At 41.9% G+C, this 22,304-nt stretch overlaps 3 protein-coding genes and 1 pseudogene across 4 annotated transcripts; 2 read left to right on the plus strand and 2 right to left on the minus strand.

The window, feature by feature from the left end:
- Nucleotides 1–388: 388 nt before the first annotated feature.
- On the minus strand, nt 389–8,192 carry cracdla (cracd like a; the record flags this gene model as incomplete). Its single annotated transcript, XM_079276604.1, has 9 exons — nt 389–771; nt 866–986; nt 1,919–2,847; nt 3,127–4,189; nt 4,298–4,552; nt 5,632–5,772; nt 5,854–5,989; nt 6,097–6,241; nt 8,144–8,192. 9 exons carry the CDS (start codon nt 8,190–8,192, stop codon nt 575–577), a joined length of 3,036 nt encoding a protein of 1,011 aa, XP_079132730.1. The 3' UTR covers nt 389–574.
- Nucleotides 8,193–11,998: 3,806 nt separating this feature from the next.
- Nucleotides 11,999–13,965, minus strand: mitd1 (MIT, microtubule interacting and transport, domain containing 1). Its single transcript, XM_079277738.1, has 7 exons — nt 13,758–13,965; nt 13,566–13,667; nt 13,266–13,402; nt 12,776–12,862; nt 12,548–12,660; nt 12,378–12,438; nt 11,999–12,292 (listed from the first exon to the last, which is right to left on the minus strand). The coding sequence occupies exons 1-7, from the start codon at nt 13,900–13,902 to the stop codon at nt 12,197–12,199; spliced, it is 741 nt and encodes a 246-aa protein (XP_079133864.1). The 5' UTR covers nt 13,903–13,965; the 3' UTR covers nt 11,999–12,196.
- Nucleotides 13,966–14,272: 307 nt separating this feature from the next.
- mrpl30 (mitochondrial ribosomal protein L30) lies at nt 14,273–16,891 on the plus strand. The gene is made up of 5 exons (XM_079276929.1): nt 14,273–14,591; nt 15,262–15,348; nt 15,513–15,659; nt 16,052–16,125; nt 16,313–16,891. Exons 1-5 carry the CDS (start codon nt 14,550–14,552, stop codon nt 16,443–16,445), a joined length of 483 nt encoding a protein of 160 aa, XP_079133055.1. The 5' UTR covers nt 14,273–14,549; the 3' UTR covers nt 16,446–16,891.
- Nucleotides 16,892–19,499: 2,608 nt separating this feature from the next.
- Nucleotides 19,500–20,880, plus strand: LOC306783075 (ribosyldihydronicotinamide dehydrogenase [quinone]-like; annotated as a pseudogene). The gene is made up of 5 exons: nt 19,500–19,503; nt 19,652–19,920; nt 19,998–20,111; nt 20,194–20,293; nt 20,585–20,880. The product of its transcript is annotated as a ribosyldihydronicotinamide dehydrogenase [quinone]-like (transcript).
- Nucleotides 20,881–22,304: the final 1,424 nt, after the last annotated feature.

The following is a 22,304-nucleotide window of genomic DNA, read 5'->3' on the forward strand; positions in this document are numbered from 1 at the left end:
GAGGGGCTGTAGGCTATGTTAGTGAGTAAGTGGACGTCCCATTATACTACATTAGTGCCATGTTTATGCACAGGGAAAAGCTGGGACAACAGAATGTTTATGCAGTTATTTACATCTTACGTCTTGAAGAAATAGTACAATATTATAAGGGATTGTTCCATATTCCCTCTTTTTTTGCCTCAACACAAGTTAAAAAGTTGATGAATATTTGAATTTCGTCATTCAATATTTTCTCCCTAGCCATCTTACAAAAATGCACTTGACAATTGACACAAGAACTTAACATTATGAATTTTAATATTTATAATTATTTATCATAACTATTAACAGCAGTGACAAGCTGAATCACATAAAATATTACTCAAATACCATTTATCTTGAAGTGCTTGTGGTGGAGAGGGATGATAATAAACTTGGACAATTTAAATATATACTCTCTGTCTCTCAATATAACATAAACACTGAACAACTGAATGAAATTCATCGCACAAACACAACAGCCTCAACAGAGACAGACTCAACAACACAACTGGTCATACTGTTGTATCTACAGCAACATCTGTCTGCTTTCCTCTCAGTCCATAGACTTATCGCTCCAAGCCATTGACTTTCTTTTGGCCAGTTCCATCCAAGACGGCTGGCCGCTGTCAGTCATGGACTGCAACGCTGATGGCATTGTAGGTGACGATGAGGGAGATGAAGATGGCGCCACATTTTTCCGCAGCCATTTGTCCTCCTGAGGTCTTTCTGGAACTTTGGTGGGACTTGACACTGAAAGAAAAAAACATTGTCATGTTGCTGCACATGGAGATACTGAATATTATATAAAGTAGCTCACAGTTTTAATGAATTTGTGTCAGCACACCTGCACGTTTCACCCCTTGTCGTCCCTCTGGTTTTATGTCTTTACTTAGGGGCTTGGTTTTGACTGAGGCAGGGGATTCACCTGATATCTGCTCCTCTGCTTGAGCTTTCTTCAACTCCACCTGAGAAAATCAGTGAGTTAGATTATCTGCCCTGGATAACTTGTCAGTCTAAAACAATATTAGTTGAAGAATGAAATCGAGTAAAAAATTGTATTTCATCAATTGTCACTAAATCTCATGAAAAGACCAAAACCAACATGGAATTGATACTAATTGTCTGCGTAGCCAAAGCCTGATACAACTTATTCCTTTGCAGCATAGACTTCCATTGGTGTCCAAAAACACATCAACGAGCCACAACATCGTATTGGCTGGCTTACATGTATTACTTCACCAGAAGTCCCGGGACCCATCGGCTATAATTCTGACGACAAATAAGCCTCTGGGGGCAAGTGATTATATTTCTGGGGTTCTGGTGTAGCCACCGGATATCCAGGCTAAGACTTCTTTTTCCGTGTGCTGCTCAATGTTTACTCTTCGATTAGCAACTTCAGATGAGAGACTGGAGTTGGAGTCAAGTGACATTGTGTACGACCAGATTGTATCCCAAGTAGACAGTTTATAAGCTAATATTAAGCCAATAAAAAGTTAAATCCTCGTCAGTCGATAGCCGGTGGGTTCCCAGATTGCATTTCGGCCAATGGGTTCCACCTCTTTTGCTCTCCACATGGACCGTTTACCTGCATTAAACCAAAGACCAGAATCTGTTTATAGAGATACATTTTGAGTCAAATGCACTCTTTACTTCTGTGTGAGCAATGCTTGCTAAAGACAACAGTGCCCAGCTGTTTTAGCCTCTATAAAACAAACTATGTTGTTGACCTCAGACAGTTTGGAGGCCAGAAAGTATTGAGACTATCGCACTTGTGTTATTTTACTTTTCATGGAATTTGTTGACAATAAGAAAAATATAGAATATCCCCAGCCTTATCCTTGAATTGATTTACAGTCGAACGCGGTATGAAAGACAATTACAAAGAAGTACCACAAACCCCCTTGGTTCCAGGTGGAGTGGTCCACTCTGCCCGTTTCTCCAAAAAAGAAGCCATCTCGCCGACTCCTACTGAACCGCCCCAAACTGCCCGCCTCGCTGACAGTGGCGCACCCTCTTTTTCCTGCATGGTGGCTTCTCTTTCCACTCTTCCCAAGGCAGAAACGGGAGGAGGAGATGAAGCAGATGATGTGGTGCAAACCGAGTTCATTGATTTGAGCTGGTTGGCGGTGTGAACACCTCGACTACTCCAGGGGGGTTGCTGCTGGCCCGAGGAAAGGTAAAACTGTGCAAGAGACTGTGTGACGCTCCCTTGAGCAAACAGAGATGAGGTCTCTGTTTGTGTAGAAGAGTGCGAGGGAGACTGGGTCGTCCATGGATTGTTCTGTACAGCCGGATGTGACGCAGACTGAGGTTCGACGGTTTGGTTTAATGTTTGGGGTTCTCTGGAGGTGCTTGACTGAACCGGTGGTGTCTTCTGCTGCGCTGCCATTAGCAGCGGTTTGACAGTCTGCGCTTGACTTCTACTTCTTTGCACCGTTTCTGCTTTGACTGCATCAGTCGATGGTTGATTTGCGGCCTCTATTGGTGTTGTGCTCTGTTGCAGTTTTACGGTCTGTGCTTGTGCTCCTGTCGGTGCCTCCGCCTGTACTTGTGGTTGGGGTCGAGCCGCTGTTTGCGCACCTGTAAGATCTCTGGGAAATCTACTGGTAAAAAGCTGCTGAAGGCTTCTGGTCTTTAACATTGCCAAGCTCATCCAGGATACCTCAGATGAGACCGTTTGGGGGGCAGGCTGGGGCTCCTGGACGGAAGGTTCAACTTCTTTGGGGCTTGAGGAGGTCGTTTTGACTTCTGTTGCCGTGGTGTGAGGGTTGTCGGTAGGTAGCGCGTTATGCTTGACTGGAAGGGAGAAGCCAGATGGGGTTGGATCTAAGGAGTGACACAGTTTAGTTAGACACACTTGGCAGGGCTGTTAAAGTTAGCCTGAGCGGTTAATCAAAGGACAAAGGTCCCCTGTGATGAGTACAAATGTTATCACTCTAGACTGATTATTTCCTACGTGCAAATTGCAGTGTGCATGTGTTCAATGTTTAACTCTATAGGGAACTGAAACAGGATAGCAGCACAGTATGGAGGAAGAAAAAGATCTTGAGATAAAAGGTCTTCTACATGCTGAAAATACCATTTTTATTTCTCTCAGAGACCCACCTTTTGATTGAAGGTCTCCTATTTCCTGTCTTTTTAGTGTGTCACATTGCTCCTCACACACTGGTAGCTTAGAGCTATGGGTCGAAGAGGAATCCAACCGAAATCTCATCGACAGAGATGTGGAGCGCAGTTTAACACCAAACGCTGTCTTTGCGTCGTCGTCCTCGACCTCCTGTGCTTCCGCGGCGTCCTCCACCACCTCCTGGTTGCTCTCCAACTCCTCCACCTTTGCAGCGCCCGTATCTGCGGTCACATTTTGAGATGGTGTCACTGATTCCACTTGTTTGAGGCTGTCCTTCCTGTCCCATGGTACTGAACTTTTATGTGGACCTCCCTCTTGTCTAAGTCTTCCCACAGCAAAGGGGCCCCCTCTTAGTTCTTCCTTTTCCCCCCTGCTTGAAGGGGGTTTATCCTCCGTTCCCCAGACTGTCTTGTGTCTGGCCTCAATGTGTTCCAGCACTCCAACAAAACTGCCTGATCGGGGTCTTTCTCCATCCCGGTTTTTGGCAGTGATTGAGAGATGGAAGGACCCAGATCCAGGGGTGGGTCTCCTTATTCCCATTGTGCTTTCGGTCTCACTTTGAACCTGCTGCTGAACAGAGGAAGACCTGAGGTTCGTGGAGAGCTGGTCGCAGGAGGCGTCAGTCAGTCCAGCCTTGTTCAGAGTATTTCTTTTGTCAAGGGACATTGCTTGTATCTCAAAATCCCTGTCTCTGTTGTCTTTGAGTTCTGACTGTATAAAGGATGAGTGTGGCTGTTCACTTGGCCTCACATCTGCTGATCTGTGGGGCTTAACTCTAAGTACCTGTGAGGGTGCAAAGGGCACTCTCCCAAGAAGAGCTTGGTCCTGTTGGGAAACAGCTTGGCTGGATGATTTGTGCACCGCCTCTGATGTAATTGGTGCCACCTCTGGGGATTCTGAAGGAAGACGCTGAGATGTAATAGGAATGGCAGCCTCTCCTTGTTCTGTTTCCAGTGTCTGCTCCTCTTCTTCTCTCACAGATTCAGGGCGGTTGATGTTGTTTAGGGCACGTATGTCAGGCTGCAGTTCATTCAAGTCATTCTGTGAAAAAAAGAGATAGAAACAACGTAAGGGCAGGTAAAAAAAAAAACAGTGCAAAAAGCGTGTGTCTTCACAAACAATATACAAGGTGAAAAAATGGTTATTCACTGCAATGAGTGTCTTCTTGGTGCTGGCCCTCTGGTTTCTGGGCTTGACAGACAGCCGGTGGCGTGCAGCAGAGGTATCCAGGCAGGGGATGAACTGGGCTGGAGAGCTGAAGTCCAACGGCGGCTTAACAACAGAGGAAGAGGAATTGGAGGGGGCAAGAAGAGGCAAAGGGAGGGACGGAGTCAGGGGCACAGATTTGATGGGCGCAGGTTTGAGGATGGGCGAGAGTGGACGAGATGACGGCTGGGATGTGGTCTGAAAATAAAGGAGAATCATTATGTCACGCTGCAAATATAGGGTCAACGTGAAGACACGTGTTTTATTTGAATATTATTGATGATATTTATTACCTAATACCTAACACCAAGATGACCATCTCATCTGTGACTTTGGGGACATATGATGCTCATTTCCAGGGTCATACTTTCTACTAGAACATGTTTTTAAATGTTTTCTGATCCAGGCAGCCCACAAAAAACTGACTGGGTTGTCTTATTTTTACAGTTTGTGGCTTGGTGGGTATGCAGATCCCAAAATGTAAGTACACAAGCATTGAAAAGTTTTTCACATGTCCCCTTCAAGGCTGGCTGTATTCTACATTTTTTCTTATTGTAAACAAATCCCTTTTAAAAGACAAAAAGTGGTTAAGAACAAAGCATTGATACACTCTGTTACACTGGGGACGTGTCCAATCATTATCCATAATACTCACTATGATCTGCATGCCTGACAAATGCACGATTTACTATTTAACAATGTTCGCTAAAACACAGTGTACAGCTGTTTAAAAATGACTGTGCTTTTCGAAATGGAACTATTGAAATATTGAATATTGCCAGCCTTGTCCTTTAATGCTCACTTGAAACTGAACCAAATCCTAATTGTTGACTCAGACTTGAACCCATAAGACTTTAGGATTGGCAAAATGTCTACAATTTGGGTTTGCATAACTACAGACATTGAAGAACATAAATCCACAAAAAGAAACAAACAGTCACACAGTCACACATGTATTGCATTTACTTCTAAGCAGGCATAGGCAAGATGTTTGCATGAATGCGACTACACACAGAGAGTATGTTAGGTGTTCCTCCTCGTCACTTCCTGTCCCTGCTGAACAAAATAAATCTACGGCTCCTGGTGACGGTGTGACATTTGGATGGAGTTGAGTCAAAATGGTTGGGGAAAGGTAAAGAGGAGAGTCTGATAGGTAAATCCACTTGGGATGAACTCTCAAAATCATAACGCACACTCAAATAGTCCTAAACTGAAGGTGCACTGATCACGTAAGCAGATAACTGAGCATGTGTCACTTAAGTGGGATAATAAATCACCTTGCTGAGGGCTCCTGGGATCTCAGGGAGGCTTTGGGGAAGACCGTCATCCTCGGAGCGGCTTCCCAGATCCTCTGCTCGTCTGACTGGCAGAACCAGAGGCGGCGGCCCCAAATGCATCTTCTGCTGCTGAAGCTTAATCTGTGATACCAGAGGCACAGGTGGTTTCAAGAGAACTAAAGAGCCAGTTCCCAACAATATGCCTAGAATAAAAGGCTATACCTGCAGAGCTTTGATTTTGCTATGGACATTCTCCTGGGATAAGACCCTAGCCGGCTCGGCGTCTGTCAAGACCTGATCAGCCAGAAAGATGCTGTCAGCGGACAATGCCCGCGAGCCCATCATCCCCTCGGAGCATCTGTGGGAGCAGGAGTGGAGGAACAGTAAATAGGGTGAAGGCATGGACTATAAATCAGAAAAATGGAGCTGTAAAGCAATCATTTACAAGATCATGGAAACACTCACGCCAAATCTTCCTCGGATCCGGGTCCCTTTTCTGCAGTGATGTCACTGGCTGACTGGCTGAGTTTGGCATCTCCCTCTCCACCTCCTCTCTTACTCCTCCCGAAGAGACGGTTTTTCAGAGACTTGAGTTTGGACTTTTTACGTCCTGACAGAGATTGAGATCAGATCCAGGTCACAGCAGCTCTCACACACACACACACACACACACACACACACACACACACACACACACACACACACACACACACACACACACACACACACACACACACACACACACACACACACGTGCAGAACTCTCTTAGCAGTCTTTAATTGTTACATCAGACGCATGCCATTGGCAGTGGTGTATAAAGTACTCAATAGCCATACTTGAGTAAAAGTAAAGATACCTTACTGGAAATCTACTCCAGTAAAAGTAAAAAGCCACCTATTAGAATACTACTTGAGTAAAAGTCTTAAAGTATCTGATATGTATTGTACTTAAGTACAAAAGTAATTTTCTGTATTAAATGTACATCATAACCTGAACATTAAATGAACATCATAACCTGTTCATTGAAAGTAAAAGTACAAGTAAATGCTGTTAATAAAAAAGCAAAGGGTCAGAATTTTGAGAATGATGAAGTTTATTCTTTTAAGTGCTGTGGCACCATGACCAAGGACATGGAGCTGTGTTGAACATAATTGGGTTGGCTGTGATCCATCCAGGAGCAACAATGTTCAACATAATATATTTTACACAAGTATACTTTTGCATCTACTATGAACTTATCATCATAATTCTCCGAAAAGCAATCTGACACTGTGAAGGAGTTGTAACAGTGCGTTTATAAGTCTGCTCATTAGACTAGAGGATGTAGAGGCCAATGCATAATATTGTGTTCAGCAAAACATATCCACTTGATGCATCAGGTCAGTGTTTTGAGAAAGGACACCTGCCTTGTAAACTCCTATGGGCCTGATTTGAACACAATAGGCAAAGGTTTTGCTCAAGCTGAATCTGCAATTGGGCGACTGCTACCATCATAACTCCATCTGATCATCCACAACATGACTCAAATATCAAAACATGATCAATACTAAAGCAGCACCGAAAGTAACAACACAGTCATTACTTGAAACTGAAACATGTCCTGTTCATCTTCAAAAGAAGTTGGTTTTCAAAATTGCGAGAATTCAGTCTCTCTCTTCTTGGGCTGAAGACTCGTCCTGCGATGCTAAATAGTCTTTCACAGGCCGCTGAGGCAGGTAGAGGTGTGTTCAGCGTCACAGACAGCTTGCGCACAGCTGCGAAGGATTTCACTAATGCTAACGCTAACGCTGCGCTCTCTCGGCTCCCGTCAATCCTATGGTGTCACAACTGTCAACACTTCCTCAGCTCACGAACTCGCTCGCGATCCACGGGTGTTGGTCTTCGTCACCACCGTCGTTTGTTGCGGGAGTAGCAGGTGCTTCCATTTCTGCTTCCATCATGAAATCAGTCATCGTAGAGTGGAATTATACTCAGGTAGTCGCTCGCTAGCTTATAGCATGTAGCATCCTGGGCATCACTGGGAATCAAAACACCGCGGCTTTGAGAGCACTTGTTTTCAATTGTGCATTAACGTGATTAACCAATGATTTAACTTGCTGCTCGGACCACTGATTCACCAAACCTGCTTGCTTGCAGTCTCTGTTCCACCACAGTCCCCAACGCTGCTCTCATGATTCATTTTGTTTCTAAAGATAGATTTGATTTTGTAGCGAGTAACGAAGGTTTCAGGGGAAATGTATCGGAGTAAAAGTATCAGTTTTCTTTGCAAAATGTAGTGAAGTAAAAGTAAAAGTCAACAGAAATATAAGTAGTAAAGTAAAGTACAGATACCCCAAAAAACTACTTAAGTACAGTAACGAATTATTTCTACTTCGTTACTATACACCACTGGCCATTGGCAATAAATGGTTCTTGGTTTAGGCTCGTGTCCTTTATTTTGATCGCTCCTTTTTGTCAAAGACTTGCTTTCTCTTGACCATAACACCAAAACTGCATGACAGATCATCTCACCTGGAATGTCCTCGGTGCTTCCTTCTGTATCTCCAGAGAAAGACTCCATCGGTCTGTTTGCCAAAAGAAGTGAAGTGCGGGACAGACGAGGAGGACAGCGTGTAAACAGAGACACGGATAATGAGAAGCAACTGTGACAACAAAAACCTCAGGCGTACACTTTTTAGTGGCTGTTGTTACATGCTGGAGGGCGTCTAGAATGAATACTCCTGCGGTTTGTTCCCTGTTCTCTTGCAGGCACACATATGCACTTAATGCACTCGTGTGATAGCCTGAAGATGTGACTCAGGACTTGAGGTTCAAAGGTTTATTGGTGTTATCAGGGACGGTGCAAACTAGAACTGAAGCTAGGCAGGGCACGCTGAGGACACTCTGTGCCAAGAATATATAATCACAGTGGCTTTTATGAGTGGAAATGCAATGCCATCAAGAAAGAACACACCATGTAGGTAAAAGAGAAGGTGTTTCTGATAGGACGTTGCTCTATAGAAGTATATATCACGCTGAAACAAAGCAGTCCAGATAATATTTTTTGAACAAAGCAGCTTTGCTTATGCAACACTTTGTCTGACAAACACCCAGGTTGGGTTGATGTGTCACTGGGTGCAAGATTCAGTGCAAGGTGCTTGCCTCCTTTGTTTTACAGACTTTATTTTTTTACCCTGCGGCTCAAATGTGTTATTTGAGATAGACCACGTTCTGTGAATCCTGCAGTTCTCAGCTGTGTTGCTGAGGACCTGTTAAAGAGAGAGTGGTCCTGTACAGCATGTGTGCCTGATAAGACAAGATGTGGCTGGTTATGGATAAACATGCAAAGTCCACACTGCACCTCTCCTATCACCCAGCCTTTTCTCAGAATATAAACACGCCCTATTTAAAAGGCTATAAGAGCATGAATAACCACTCCAAAAAGGTTGCTTGTGACTTCCACTACACTGACATTTGAACTCCTTGCCCTCCCAGAAAATGTAAACTTGTCTGTGGATTTTCCACCAGAATGAAACTTGAATATTCATGAATCAGTTGTTTTTTGTCAGATCAGTTTTATCATGCACTGGGTCAAGCTATAGCCCCAACAGCAACAAATGATAATCCGGTGGATTATTAACATTGCAGAGAGATCCATGTGAGATTCCACAGCACCATAATCCACAACAACAGCTTAATCACAAACTTCCCATGCCAGGTACTGCATTCACAGGCAAAGTACCTCTCCATCTCAATGTTAAAACACACACACATTTAAAGACCTTTTTTGTGCAAAAAGTAGCATATTTACCCAAGGTCTAATAGCAGCACCTCTGCTTCTCGTCCTCTTCTTCGTCCTCCTCTCAGGGCAGAGTTGTCCGGTCACGGCTGTGTCCTAATGTTTAAACCTCAGGCTTCAGTCGTCCACATCTGAAGACGGAGGGAGACGCAGAGGGAAGGGAACAAGGGAAGTGGAAGGAAAATGAAAAACATCCAGGGAGAAAGAGAGAGAGAGGACACTCCATGACATGGTAAGCAATTGCACAAAGAGAAAAAAGTACAGAAGAGAATGAGAGAGAGAGAGAGTGAAGGGAGAGCGAGAGATACTCTATTACATTCGTGGCACACTGGGGCCCTCTGCGCTAAGCTGCTTATAAAACGCTAACCTGATTTTAGGCCCAGAAATGAGAGTAGAGGGAAAAGAATAAAGCTCCAGTTGGAAAGAGGACAGGCACACAGGAACTACGGCTCAGAGGACTGTTTACGCATTACATCGGGTTGCTTACACCCCCGGTCCATCGTAAAGGGGAGCCTATGTATGCTTGAGCGTGAGTGTGTGCGTGTGTGTGTGTGTGCGTTAATCCAAATGTACCAGACATTGGAGCTAAAATAATCTTATACAGAAATGTGTGTTTTTATGAATTCAATGTCCACACATCACTGGTCAGGTTCTTTTGCATGCATACAATGTTGTTGTTGCATGTTTCCACTGCCTCTACACTGTGATTTTTTTTAAAGCCCAAAACTCCCACACAAGTTTTTATAATCAATGACATGCAACGGTGAATCCCACTTTCTGCACATTCACGCAGGATAGCCTTCAGAGATGGGAACACTATCTAGGCCACTGGGCTACAATCAGCATGAGGGAAGGAAGCAGGAAGAGGAAAGCAAACCTTTGTGTGTGGCTGAGCAGCTTCTCTGATCCTCATCACACAAATCCTTATCTCTTCCACCAGAATATAAACCCAGCTGGTGACATCTGGATTGCAGGCAATCAACCACACGTTAACAGGCCACAGTGACATAAGAGTCTGTGGATTTATTGTTTGCAATCGACACATAAGGGACAATATTCCAGTTTATTTAATTTAATTACAGCTGATGTGCTGTCCTATACAGCTGCTCATACTTCACATTGACAGCACCAGCCTTTTGTCCTCTCTCCTCTTAAAACAAAGGTATAGCGATGTTTGTTAGTCATGGTCATCTCTGGTTCATGTGGTTCCCTGATGGATTATAATTTATTACCCTCAGAGCCTGTGCATATCGAGATTAAGGCCGTCAGATAATCCGATCATGCCGCTGTTTGAACTCATGCGGGTTTCCATTCATTCAAACAAGCAGTTTCCCATGAATTTTAGGGGAAATATTTGGACTCATATTGGTCTCAATATGGGTGCTGACCAACATTTGAAACCCCAAACAAGTGACATACATTAAATTACTTTTCTCATACAAGTATGCAAAGCTTGATAATATTATAAAATGTTTTTTTTTATATCAACCATTAACATAGATGCCAGGCCAGATGTTACATGTCAAAATAAAAACTGTACTTTTCAAACCACTGTCTCTGGACATCTCATGGCAGTTTTAACTGTACATTGTGCCTAGAGCCAACAGCAGCAGCAGACTGTGGTGTGAGGGAGAATACAAAATATTGTTTTTATATTAGGCCTACAGGATGAGAGAGGGGGAGCGCAAACCACTGTTGGAGAGTTGCTGACCCCGGTGAAAACACAAGTTTAAAGGAAAATGGTCGCACACTGGTAGCCACAATGCAAAAAATGATTAATGATTTAACAACATTTCGACACCAGTCTTATTCAGGGTATTGGCCCAACTTGATAATGCTGCATTTCTGTTTTGTGGAGTTGCACATTTCTAGCAATTGAATTAATAGTTAATGATTGGATGCAATTGAAATGCTTAAATCTGCAATCTGCTGCAGTAAACAAACAATAAAGTTCATTCTTGACCTTGGAAACATTTTTTAAGCCGACATGGGGAAGAACATTAATGCATCTACTGTTCCACGGCCAACTCAAGCTTCTGATGAAGACCATGTGGTTTGGTCAAAAGCTCCGGCGCAGTCGAATAAAGAGGCATTGACTTGAGATTATTTTTTAAACTGGAAATAGTCGTTTGACTAAAATGCTTTGCATAAGGTTGACGTTCTCATAATTATAACCCAATCTAAACAAACCATTACAACTGAATAATCTGCTACAGTGTATTTGGTATCTTTACGTACCAAGACAGACTTTATTGAGTTAAATTTAGTTTTAATTTTACAGTTACTAATCCTGTAAGATTCCCTTTTGTGATCATATTTTGATATGCATTAAATGTTTTTGAACAGCATACTTTAAATGTGAGATACTTAATATAAAGTAACTGGCTGAGCTCATTTCATGGTCAAAATCAAATACAGAGACATTTTATGGTATAATAAAAGCACTTTAAAATGTCAACATTTTATGTTTTATTATATTTCTCCACCAGATGGCGGTATGACATCTTAAAAGCATAAAGCAATAGAAAAGTTTTTAAAAAAGCATAAAACTCTTATGAAAGAAAGTAAAAAAAAAAAAGAGACTCTTTTGCAAAAGTTTGTTCACCAGTGTGACAAAAAGCGCATTGTAAAAGCTGATCAAAAGTAATCAATTCCACAGTTGTTATAAGGCCGATCAAGTGCACGTGTATGTTAAGGCAAATCCAAAAACACAGCAGATGTGTCTGTGCCTTTTGAGGCAGGTAAGTACATTACAATGGAAAAAAAGAATTCAAGCTTTATGAATCTCATAGTGTTTTTGTGTGTTTGGTGTGAAAAATGTCTACGTTGGTCTCGTGGCACTGCCTGAGGTCATAGTCACAATATCCAATAGAGAATCGGCCCTGGAAGATAAAAGTGAGACACAGACATTCAGCACCGCAGTCCGGACAATGGCAGCAATAGAAAAGGATGACTGTTAAGTCTCACCTGGGGTCTCTTGAAGTAATCCAGCCCTCTTCCTATCTTTATGATCCAACCATTGTCAAACCTGAAAAAAAAAAAAAATACAACAAACTGAAGCAAGATTTTCTTTCAAGAAAAGATACCACCATTTGAAAACAATTGCTCTAGGTCTCTCATTCATATGTAAGCTGTACCTGATCTCCCTGTCATGTATAGTGGAGGAGTACTGCAGATCCAGAGTCACTCCCTGAGCACTCAGACTCTCTTTCAGCTCGGCCAGAGCGCCGCTCTGCTGGCCGCTGGTCGCCTGCAGGGTGGGACGAAATGGCAGTGAAACAAACGGCACCAAACAGAGAAGAAGAGGCCGCTATGACTGCCATTCAATCGCCACATAATGTGAGCTCGTTACTTAAACAACCTACTTCATCCTGTGAAGTGAGGAGATGGATCTTTGTCACCTTGCAGGACGCTTTCAGCAGCATCTCACTGAACCGCAGGAAGTTGTACAACTGTAGTGGAGAGAATGGGGAGGCAGTATGGTAAACATTATTTAAATTAGGAATATACGACATGTAGGATGAATTAATGATTGTCTTACAAATATATTTGACCCTATTAACATCTCAAGATACCGTAATAAAGCGCATCCCACCGTAAGACCCTCGTGTCTGTCAATAATGAGTATTAGCAGCGCATATTCTCACTTAAACAAACAAAGTTACAATTAATCACAGTACCAATTTCCACAGAGTGACACTGGAGCTCATGGGGCCGCGATCCAGCTTTGTACTAATACATTATTGTAACTAAAAATATAATTGAGGGACTGATTGATAATAAAATAATCAGTAGTTGCAGCCCTTGAACAAAGATAAAATAAAATAAAATGAATTAAACTAAGATCTTTCTCACTTGGTGCGTGTGCCGTATGTAAGGGTCTTGTACCCAGACTTCTGTGAGCAAACTGCTCATGTATGGCTTGAACAGAACCTCGTAGCTGTAACCAGTAGCATCCTCTGCTATTCTAATCTGCTCGTGGTACTTCCCATCTGACAGGAGAGGGAAGAAATAGAAGTTAGAGGCACAGACAGCAACTTGCAACAATGAAAATCCCCTTTGATTGTCATATTTCAAAACAAATGTCTGTTAGGCCGGTTAATGCCAGTGACCCACTTTGTTTGTTATTCAGCCTTTAGTGGTTGTATTGTTTACCTTCTTTCATCTGGTTCACGTGCACTTTGATCTGCTCTGCTCGGTCCATGTAGCCCTTTATCTTCACCCTGAAGTGGCCTCTCTTTGAGTCATCTTTCACAGCTGGTCGCAAGACACGGGAACAATAACACACTGTGGCTCGTGTCTTCATCGTGCTGCCTCTAACTGTGAACTTTTATAACATAAGGTTACCTTTCAACACGTCCATAAGCAGCTGGATGCCTTCCTGGTAGCAGACCAGAGACTCCTGGAAGCGGCCGCTGTTGTCCAGCTCCACCGCCCGCTTCAGAACGGAGATGGCGGAAGTCTCCATCCCTGCCACGTGATTTTGTGTCATAATTCAGTCTGTCCTCTGTCTTCTCGAGACCTTCTAGAAAACCGGCAGGGTGGTCATGCGTCTCCACCGTCAGGAGAGACGCTGAAATAAGTGCTACCAGCTTCCTTCTTGACAGCTACACAGGTGCGCCACAAAAATAGTTCCCGCAGAAACTCAATGGTGGAATCGTGTATGGAATAATGGTCCACGATGTGGGTGCAGTTTTAACAGAAACCACACAAATAAAGCAAATATATTTTAAACACATTTTATATTATATAAATAGCACATTCTACCCTGAATAAAATCTCAAACATTGTTCAAAAATAGCTCCGGGAACACTTATTAGGGGAATATTTGCCATATCGGCGCCATTTCGATGCAACTCCTCAACGCTTCCGGTGTAGATACATGGAGGGGACGACGCTGCCATGATTCTAACGTTTGTCTATTTGCAGTTGTTTTTCAGCTCTTGAATTAATGTTATTCGTGTAAATTTGGTGAATATGATGTTAAAGTAATCGTGGTTGTGTTTTTATTCATAACGTTTGGTCCACGCGCTTATTTGGCAGTAGCAGGGCTGCACGTAGACGGGTAACCTTGGCGTGCGTGACTGTAGTTTTTTGTAACTGGTGCCTGTTTTTGGTGAACCTACCGAATAATACAACATGTCAGGTGTCTGTCGCGGTTTGAGCTCTCTACCAGTCAAGGTAAGAATACGACTCGGTATGTTTGATGTTTCAAACTGTTCAGCACTCACAGGCTCATATAACTCATATATATATATATATATATACACACCCCTCAATGTCGATACTCTGAAGGTATTGTGTATTTAAAAGTGAAAATTCACTGCCTTTCTTTGTCTTTTTAATTGGATGATATTATGATATATATATTTTGTTCAATACATTTTCCAACTCCAGCCTCCAAAACTTGCAGTAATATATGGTCAGACCTGTTGGGGGAAAAAATGTATTAATTGTACCTGACAAATTAAAGTACTGATTTATTTAGTTTCATAGTGTTGCAAAAATGATCCTCAAAATGAACTAGTATTATAATAATTAACTCCCAATATATTAAAGTGATAGCAATCACTGTAAAAACATGATGGCTTGATCTCATCTTTTTTTTTAGTTGACACTTAGAGATAAACACTGAAATGCATACAGAATATAAAAGATTAAATTCAGGAGAGACTACCCTAAGTCGTGGGGTCCATCAAATGTTTATTGTCTCGTGTCAAATCCCTCCAACCCTAGAGAGGCTGTATTGGTGTGCTCCTGTATCAGGAAACAAATCTGCCTTTTAGCCTATGCTATACTACATCTCATTGCTTGTCGTTTTGTCTCGTCACTGTTTGATGTTCGTTTACAGATCCTGACAGAAGCGTTACTTTTGTCCCCTTGCCCGTGGTTCGTGCTGGCACGCAGCAAATTCACCAAAGCGAGAATCCCAAAAGAGGTAAGAATATAAAGTCAGAAGCCCCGGGTTCCCTGTATGCCAAGAAGTGGCACCAAATGTATAAAATTGCTAATTTGTTCTGCGCTTCTAAATGATTAGCGCTTCACTTTCTCAGCTGTCAATGTTCAAAAGCTCTGTGTGTGTGTGTTTTTTTTTCTTCACAGCTGTTTGTACAGAGATCTAAAGAACATGACCGATATGGAGGAGATCCAGACCAACCTCACAAACTGCATATCGTGACACGAGTCAAAAGTGTGATGCGAAGACCGTATTGGGAGAAAGAGATGGTGAAACACCTCGGGCTTGGAAAGGTACGGCTTCTGTTTAGTCAATAAAATAAATGTTTTGGAGAACACAAAACCTAAGACATTTGAGAAATGTACGACACTGAGATGTATTTCTGAGGACGACCTACACGTAAAATAGGTCATGTTTGGTTCTTGTTATACATACAACATAAGCATGAATTAGCACCTCATTAAGCGTTATACACAGTGTGTTAACATTGCCTTGTAGACTTAACAAAACACTTTAATGAAGATGGATGATCGAATGGTAGCAGTGATTCCATCACTTAAATATAGCATCACTCTGCTGTAGAGGCACAAAGAACATTCATTAAACCATGTGTTAGAGGCAAAATTCAATGTGTAACTTGTAACGCTCCGATTGTTCCCCTCTGTTCTCTTTGTAATGTCTTTAGGGACATACACCTGTCATTCACAAAAATACACCTGCAGTCAATAGCCAACTGAAGTTCATCAAGCACCTTGTAAGGTAAGATGAACGTAACATGTCGGCCTAAAGCTATGACGCTCAAGTCTCTGCGAATCATTAAAGCATCTGATGACGCAACAGATGTAGATTGTTTTTTAGAACATGTGATAAATACCTTTTTAAAGCTACTTGCCTGGACATTTAAAGAGGCCGTTCGTCTAATCATCATCTGTCCTGGTTAATTCAGGATCCAGCCGCTGAGGACGCCCTATGGACTGCCTGCTGAACAGGACATGGGTGACACCTACATTAACAGCAAAGGAGAGCTGATTGTTCGTCGCCTCCTCCAACCTGTAGACCCCAAGGCTCTTGAATCTTAGCTCCACATTCATATTAATAGTTAAGTTGTTCATAAATATTAAGAATCCATAGCTCCCTGTTGTGGCTCCAATACGATGAGAAATAAAGTAGTTTGTTTTGAACGGATTCTGGATTTACTCAATACGTGTCCATTAAATGACTTATCAGTCATATATGATTTTGACCTGAAATTTATTCGTTAGCAGTAGCTCTTAGCTAGCTTGTCAGCTAATGTTAGCAGTAGCTCTTAGCTAGCTTGTCAGCTACTACTACTATTAACAAACATGTGATGTTTAAGCTCCCGGTTACGTTAGCTAGCTTGTCAGCTACGAACGTCACGTAACTTAACCGAACATTTTACTGTATGTATACTGTTTATTTACAGAGTAGCACAATAAAATCAATGTATGACAAGCTTTCTAAATATGTATTTTTATTAGAAACAATATCAAAATATTTCTGACGATGTATGACAATTAATATACAATAAATATTGTGAAATTATAATTTAATATCTTTTTGATTTTCATTTGACTCAAAGGCATTACTGTTAGTACTGTTACGTATTGATAATCATAATATTACATGTTGATATAACTAAAATGGGGAAAGCTTTAGATTACGGCCCCAACGTGCAGCATAATTCTTCCCAATTTAATTCAAACTAAATCATAAATAATTTAAATCTTTACTGATTGTTAACCAGTGCAGAACGTAATGATACATACATGTAGGTGCAAGGGAACAAGATCTGACGTTAATGAATAATAAATGAATGAATTATAATTTTTTAACACTGCTGTAGTTTATTTCAAAATGATCATATAGACCTTACCAACACTGGAGAGGCACAGATCATAACAAAATAAGGAACTACATGGAAAATAACTTCAAGGTACATTTGTGTTTTTACTTTGCAACAAACCAAAGTAGAGGTAGAAGAGTACTGTCAGGTGCATACTGTTGGCCTAAATAGGTCATTGAAAAATTTGAGTCATTGCACAATATCAAAATGAAATTATGATATGACGAGGTCATCTTGTCATATCACAGTTACTGATAGGTCTGTCGTTCAAATGTTTAAGTAGCCAAAAGAACACATTCCCCATTACTCAAATTCTGAGAGAGCTCAGTGACAAAAGTGATAACCTGCAAGTTCAACGTCAATCGTTCTGCTGTCCTCGATGGAGCAATAACGGGGTTTCAGATGGCTCGCCTCGGACCCAAATAAAAAGATGTCCATAACATTTTCAGTCAAATTAAATATTCCTAATGAGGTTGTGGTGACTAGTCTTCAATGGGTTCCAATGAAATGATATCTGCTCGTATATTTCTTTACTTCAAGGCGTTTTGGTCTCTGGGTGTGCACCACGTCAATGACTGGATCAATCAACCCATCAATCAATTCAATCAACCCATCAATTAATTATCTGCGCAGTCCCTTGTAAGGTCATTTGTCACTGCTAATCATAAATTCAGGAGGAAGAGCAAAGGGAAGTCAAAGGAACACTGTTGTGCTGTCAGGAACACAAATCAATCAAAGCATAGTTGTCAATATCTAAATGCCAATAACGGCATGTGCTGAGGCAATGACAAAGACAAAACTGCAAACAATGGAGAGATGATCAATACGTGGAATTGGAATCTATTGCTGAAGCAGTGGTTGGGTCAAAGACTTGAAGCTGGATTAGATATTTGGATCTGACTCCTTTGAAGTTAGACCCACAGGACCACAGAATTGGAGACACAAAACCATCTGTCCAGTCAGTGTTTTCTCCTCAGAATTAAATATGGCATCTCAGACATCACCAGTTGTTTGCGTGCTGCAAAATGCAACCAGACGCAGTACATCCTGGTATTTGTGGCAAACTGCATTTGATATGCTATGTATTAGGACATACTAGATATGTTTCTGTCATATTAATAGAATGGAGGTATGGTTATTGGAACACACATACATAGACCTTCACTAAACCACTGAACTGATCAGTGTTTAGTGAAAGAATGCAACACAAATGAGCTTTTATGTTGGTGCTTTGGGAGTTGACCAACAAATCCACTAAAAGAGGAGATGCTGGTTTCCACAACTCTGCACTACTACACGCACGTGAGATAAAATAAACCCAAGTCAGTGTGCAACAAAGTAAAGCACATGATGTGACAAAATGCTGTGTGATTAATTGCAGCGAGCATAACATCATTAAAATCTACAATAGTAGCCAGTTTGGCTCTATGTTCAACAGATCGTTCTGTTATGAGACACTTTGACCAACAACACACGTACCCATTTGAAAACATGACAACAATTGTACTGTATGACTGAGAATCACACATTTTTATTACACCTACAAATCGAACAATGGCGCACCTGCTACCATGCCAATGTCATGAGAAATGGTGATTTCCTGGCTGCAGGTGATACAACATGGCGCTTACTGGTGCATGCTGCTCTCTGGTGGACTAGTATATACTGTGTAACCACTTTACTCAAGAAAGGTCATTTCATGGGAGTTCATTAATAGTTATTCAATCTAAGTCGCACACAATGTAACTCGTGATTATGAACTGTTGTTGAGAGGCAAGTAAAGGTTCTGAGTTTCAGGTGATATGTCTCGGCTTCAGGGCTGGTGTTAACATTGAAAATGGGGTCAAGGAGAGTGATATTTTCTTAAAGACATTGACAAACCTACGCTCCGTCTCTTTCTGGGCAGGCTGAAATGGGGGAAACACACACTGCAATGAAGTAGAAGATGTAGGTCTAAGAGTATTATTGTAAGTTTATCCTAAAACAGGCAAAAGCCGTAGCTGGTTTCATTGATAAAAACCTCCATATTTCTTGGCTTTTAGCGATATATAAATTCCACTCCCCATTTAAAATTGCTGTCCAGGCTCAATAAAAGATATGATGAGAGTTCTGAGAGATGCCAGGTGATTGGTTGATGACCTTGATTGCTGATTGACAGCACCTGTGAGGAGGCTGTGTGTTGAGTCTTGTGGTGTATAAAACAGCATCTTGACTGTTGTTCTAGACTGACCTGCTCTCTTATTCAACACAGCAGCGATCTGTATCCAGAATGGGTGAGTTATCAACTATGTGTTCTTGTATTTGCTGAGGGATTTATGTGTCGTGTTCTGAGTAATGTTGCATGTCATGAACTGTAGTGTTTCATTTGTGAGATTTCTGCCCTGATGTGTGCTCAGTTCCAATCTTTAATCCTTGGTTTAGCCGCAAAGGAAGTGTTGATCGTGTATGCCCACCAGAGCACTGGCTCATTCAACGCTGCAGCCAAAGATGCTGCTGTGGAAGTTTTAGCAGGTCAGGGCTGCACAGTGGCAGTATCGGACCTGTACGCCATTCAGTTTAAAGCCACTGCTACTGCTGAGGACATCACCGGTACATCAATATCTCCCTGGCATTAGAAGAAGTTTACTGTGTGTGCTGACATCACTGAGGAACAACGCAAACTCACTGAGGCGGACCTCATCATCTTTCAGGTAGAGGCTTGGTGACAGTAATGCTTGTTCGTTACGCTTTTCTTAGCTCAAAGCTAACACTTTGCCTTACTTCTCAGTTCCCCATGTACTGGTTCACTGTTCCTGCCATCATGACGGGCTGGATCGACCGGGTGCTCACACTGGGTTATGCCTACTCTTAAGAAAAGAGATACAGCCAGGGAATCTTCAAGGTAAAGGCTCAAATCAAGTAGTTTGCATTACTCGTCTGAAACTGTTTCATCTATTTCTCTAACTTGCTTTTTTTCTGCACAGGACAAGAAAGCAATGCTGTCCTTCACCACTGGGTCTCATGAGTCCATGTTTAGTGCAGATGGTATTAATGGAGACATGAATGTCACACTGGCCACTACAGGTACTGAATCAGAATATTGCTTCAACTCGGCATTAAAGATCCAGAGTGTAGGATTTGGGAGTTTAATGGCATGGAATATATCTTAAGCCTGATGTTTTATCACTCTATAATAACTTAAAACCAAATTGTTAGTGTAGAATGAGAACTTCATATCTAAGGAGGGAGTTGGGCCTTAGAGTTTGCTTTGTTTCTACTGTAGCCCAGAAGGGACAAATCTAACACAGTCCACAGGTTTCAATCTGTAAACCCCCAATTGGACGACGCTCGTAAACTGTTTCTCTCTCTATCCAGACTGGCATCCTGCACTACTGTGGCTATCAGGTTATGGCCCCTCAGATCTTCTGGGCTCCGTCTCACATTCCCTCTGAGGAGCGCAGCACCATGCTGGAGGGCTGGCGTACCCGACTGCAAGGTGTCCTGGTCGAAAAACCACTTTCCTTCACTCCCATGGACTGCTTTGATGGGGAGAAGGGTTTCCAGCTGAAGCCTGAGGTCTATGAGCGAAATGCCACAAAGGAGTATGGACGGTTGGGACCCACCTGGGAAAGGCACTACCACCCAACAACCAGATGAAGGCTGGGGTCTGAAGACATTGGGGCTTCAGTATTTCCTTGCATGACAGAAAAATAAAGGCTGACTTGAATTATATTGACTTCTATTACATGAGTTTTTGATGCATATACAATGTCATGGTTCAAATATGAAGAGCAGATTTCTCGTACAGTTTTCTTTGCACGTACAAGTGGCAGAGTAAAGAAATAATGTAAAGGACTCGTGAGTGCCAGTTCTTCTGTCTTGCAAAGGTTCACTTTAAAAATCAGCTTTTTGTCATTAGGATTTCTGATCAGGATCACTGGGTTATGATCGCTGCTCGGTATGTATTTTAAAAACTACTCAATCCAGACCCTCTGTTCAGTGAATATCACTTCACCATGTTGCCTTCAGGGGCTTTGGCTCAGGAAACTCTACTTGGCTGTTCTACTCTACTTTCTGTACTTTGCTGTTCTACTCTACTTTCTGTACTTTGCTGTTCTACTCTACTTTCTGTGCGTGGCTGTTCTACTCTACTTTCTGTTCTCTTCAGTCAGAGGCTGAAATCAGCCCACTTCTAAAATGATGTTCAATCAATCTACAATTAAAAGTTGCAAATGATTAGATGCATGCAGTGTTATGATCCATAAAAGTGACACACACTTGCTCGTGAGCACTTTTTTTTTTTAGTCACCGATTTCACTGTCTCACACAACTTGAAACAAAATGTAGACTAAGTATAAAATACTCAAATTCAGTTAATCTCAACGTTTGTAACGTTACCTGACTTAAAGTGGTATTTCAGGTTCACAACCGCCCCACCTTATGGCCCTTACCAGTGCATTCACTTTAGTGGTGCATACTCCCAAATGATGAAACTGATTGGGGATTTCAAGGCCCCTGAAGGTCTGGGGACATGGGGTGGTTGCCCACTTTGTTCAGTTGGCAATTGACCCTTTCCTACTAGCAAAGCCTATAAATAGTACGCTGTTAGTCAGCGGTAACTATAGCGTTTAGCTTGTGAAGACTCTGGCACGCCTGCTAAGCTATCAGCATGTATATTCTGTCAACACCATAGGTTAGATGTTAAACTGTTTTCATTGGTGCTTAGAGCTTGAGGAATATAATGCAGACTTGCTTTGAAGCTGCCCCAAGGTCTACTATTTTTTGCAATATGTATATAAGAAATCCAGCTTTACTGTTTTTACTCAATGGAAATGGTGCAATCAATATGTCTAACTGCGATTTTAAATGGCTTGTTTTCTGAAATGTTTCACCACCCACATATAGATCTTTCTAGCTGTTAGAAGCTCCTCAGTTTGCTTTGTAGAAGAAAAAATGTTTCGTATAGATTTGGTGCCGTTTAAGTTGGTGTGTAAGGGCTGTTCTAGATTTGACAAACACACCAGTTAAACAGGTAATTCATATTTATCCCCGGCCATCTATGATCTGAGCTCTGCTTAGAATAATTGAAGACACC

Source organism: Melanostigma gelatinosum, assembly GCF_949748355.1.
Source record: "Melanostigma gelatinosum genome assembly, chromosome: 10".
Classification (NCBI taxonomy): domain Eukaryota; kingdom Metazoa; phylum Chordata; class Actinopteri; order Perciformes; family Zoarcidae; genus Melanostigma; species Melanostigma gelatinosum.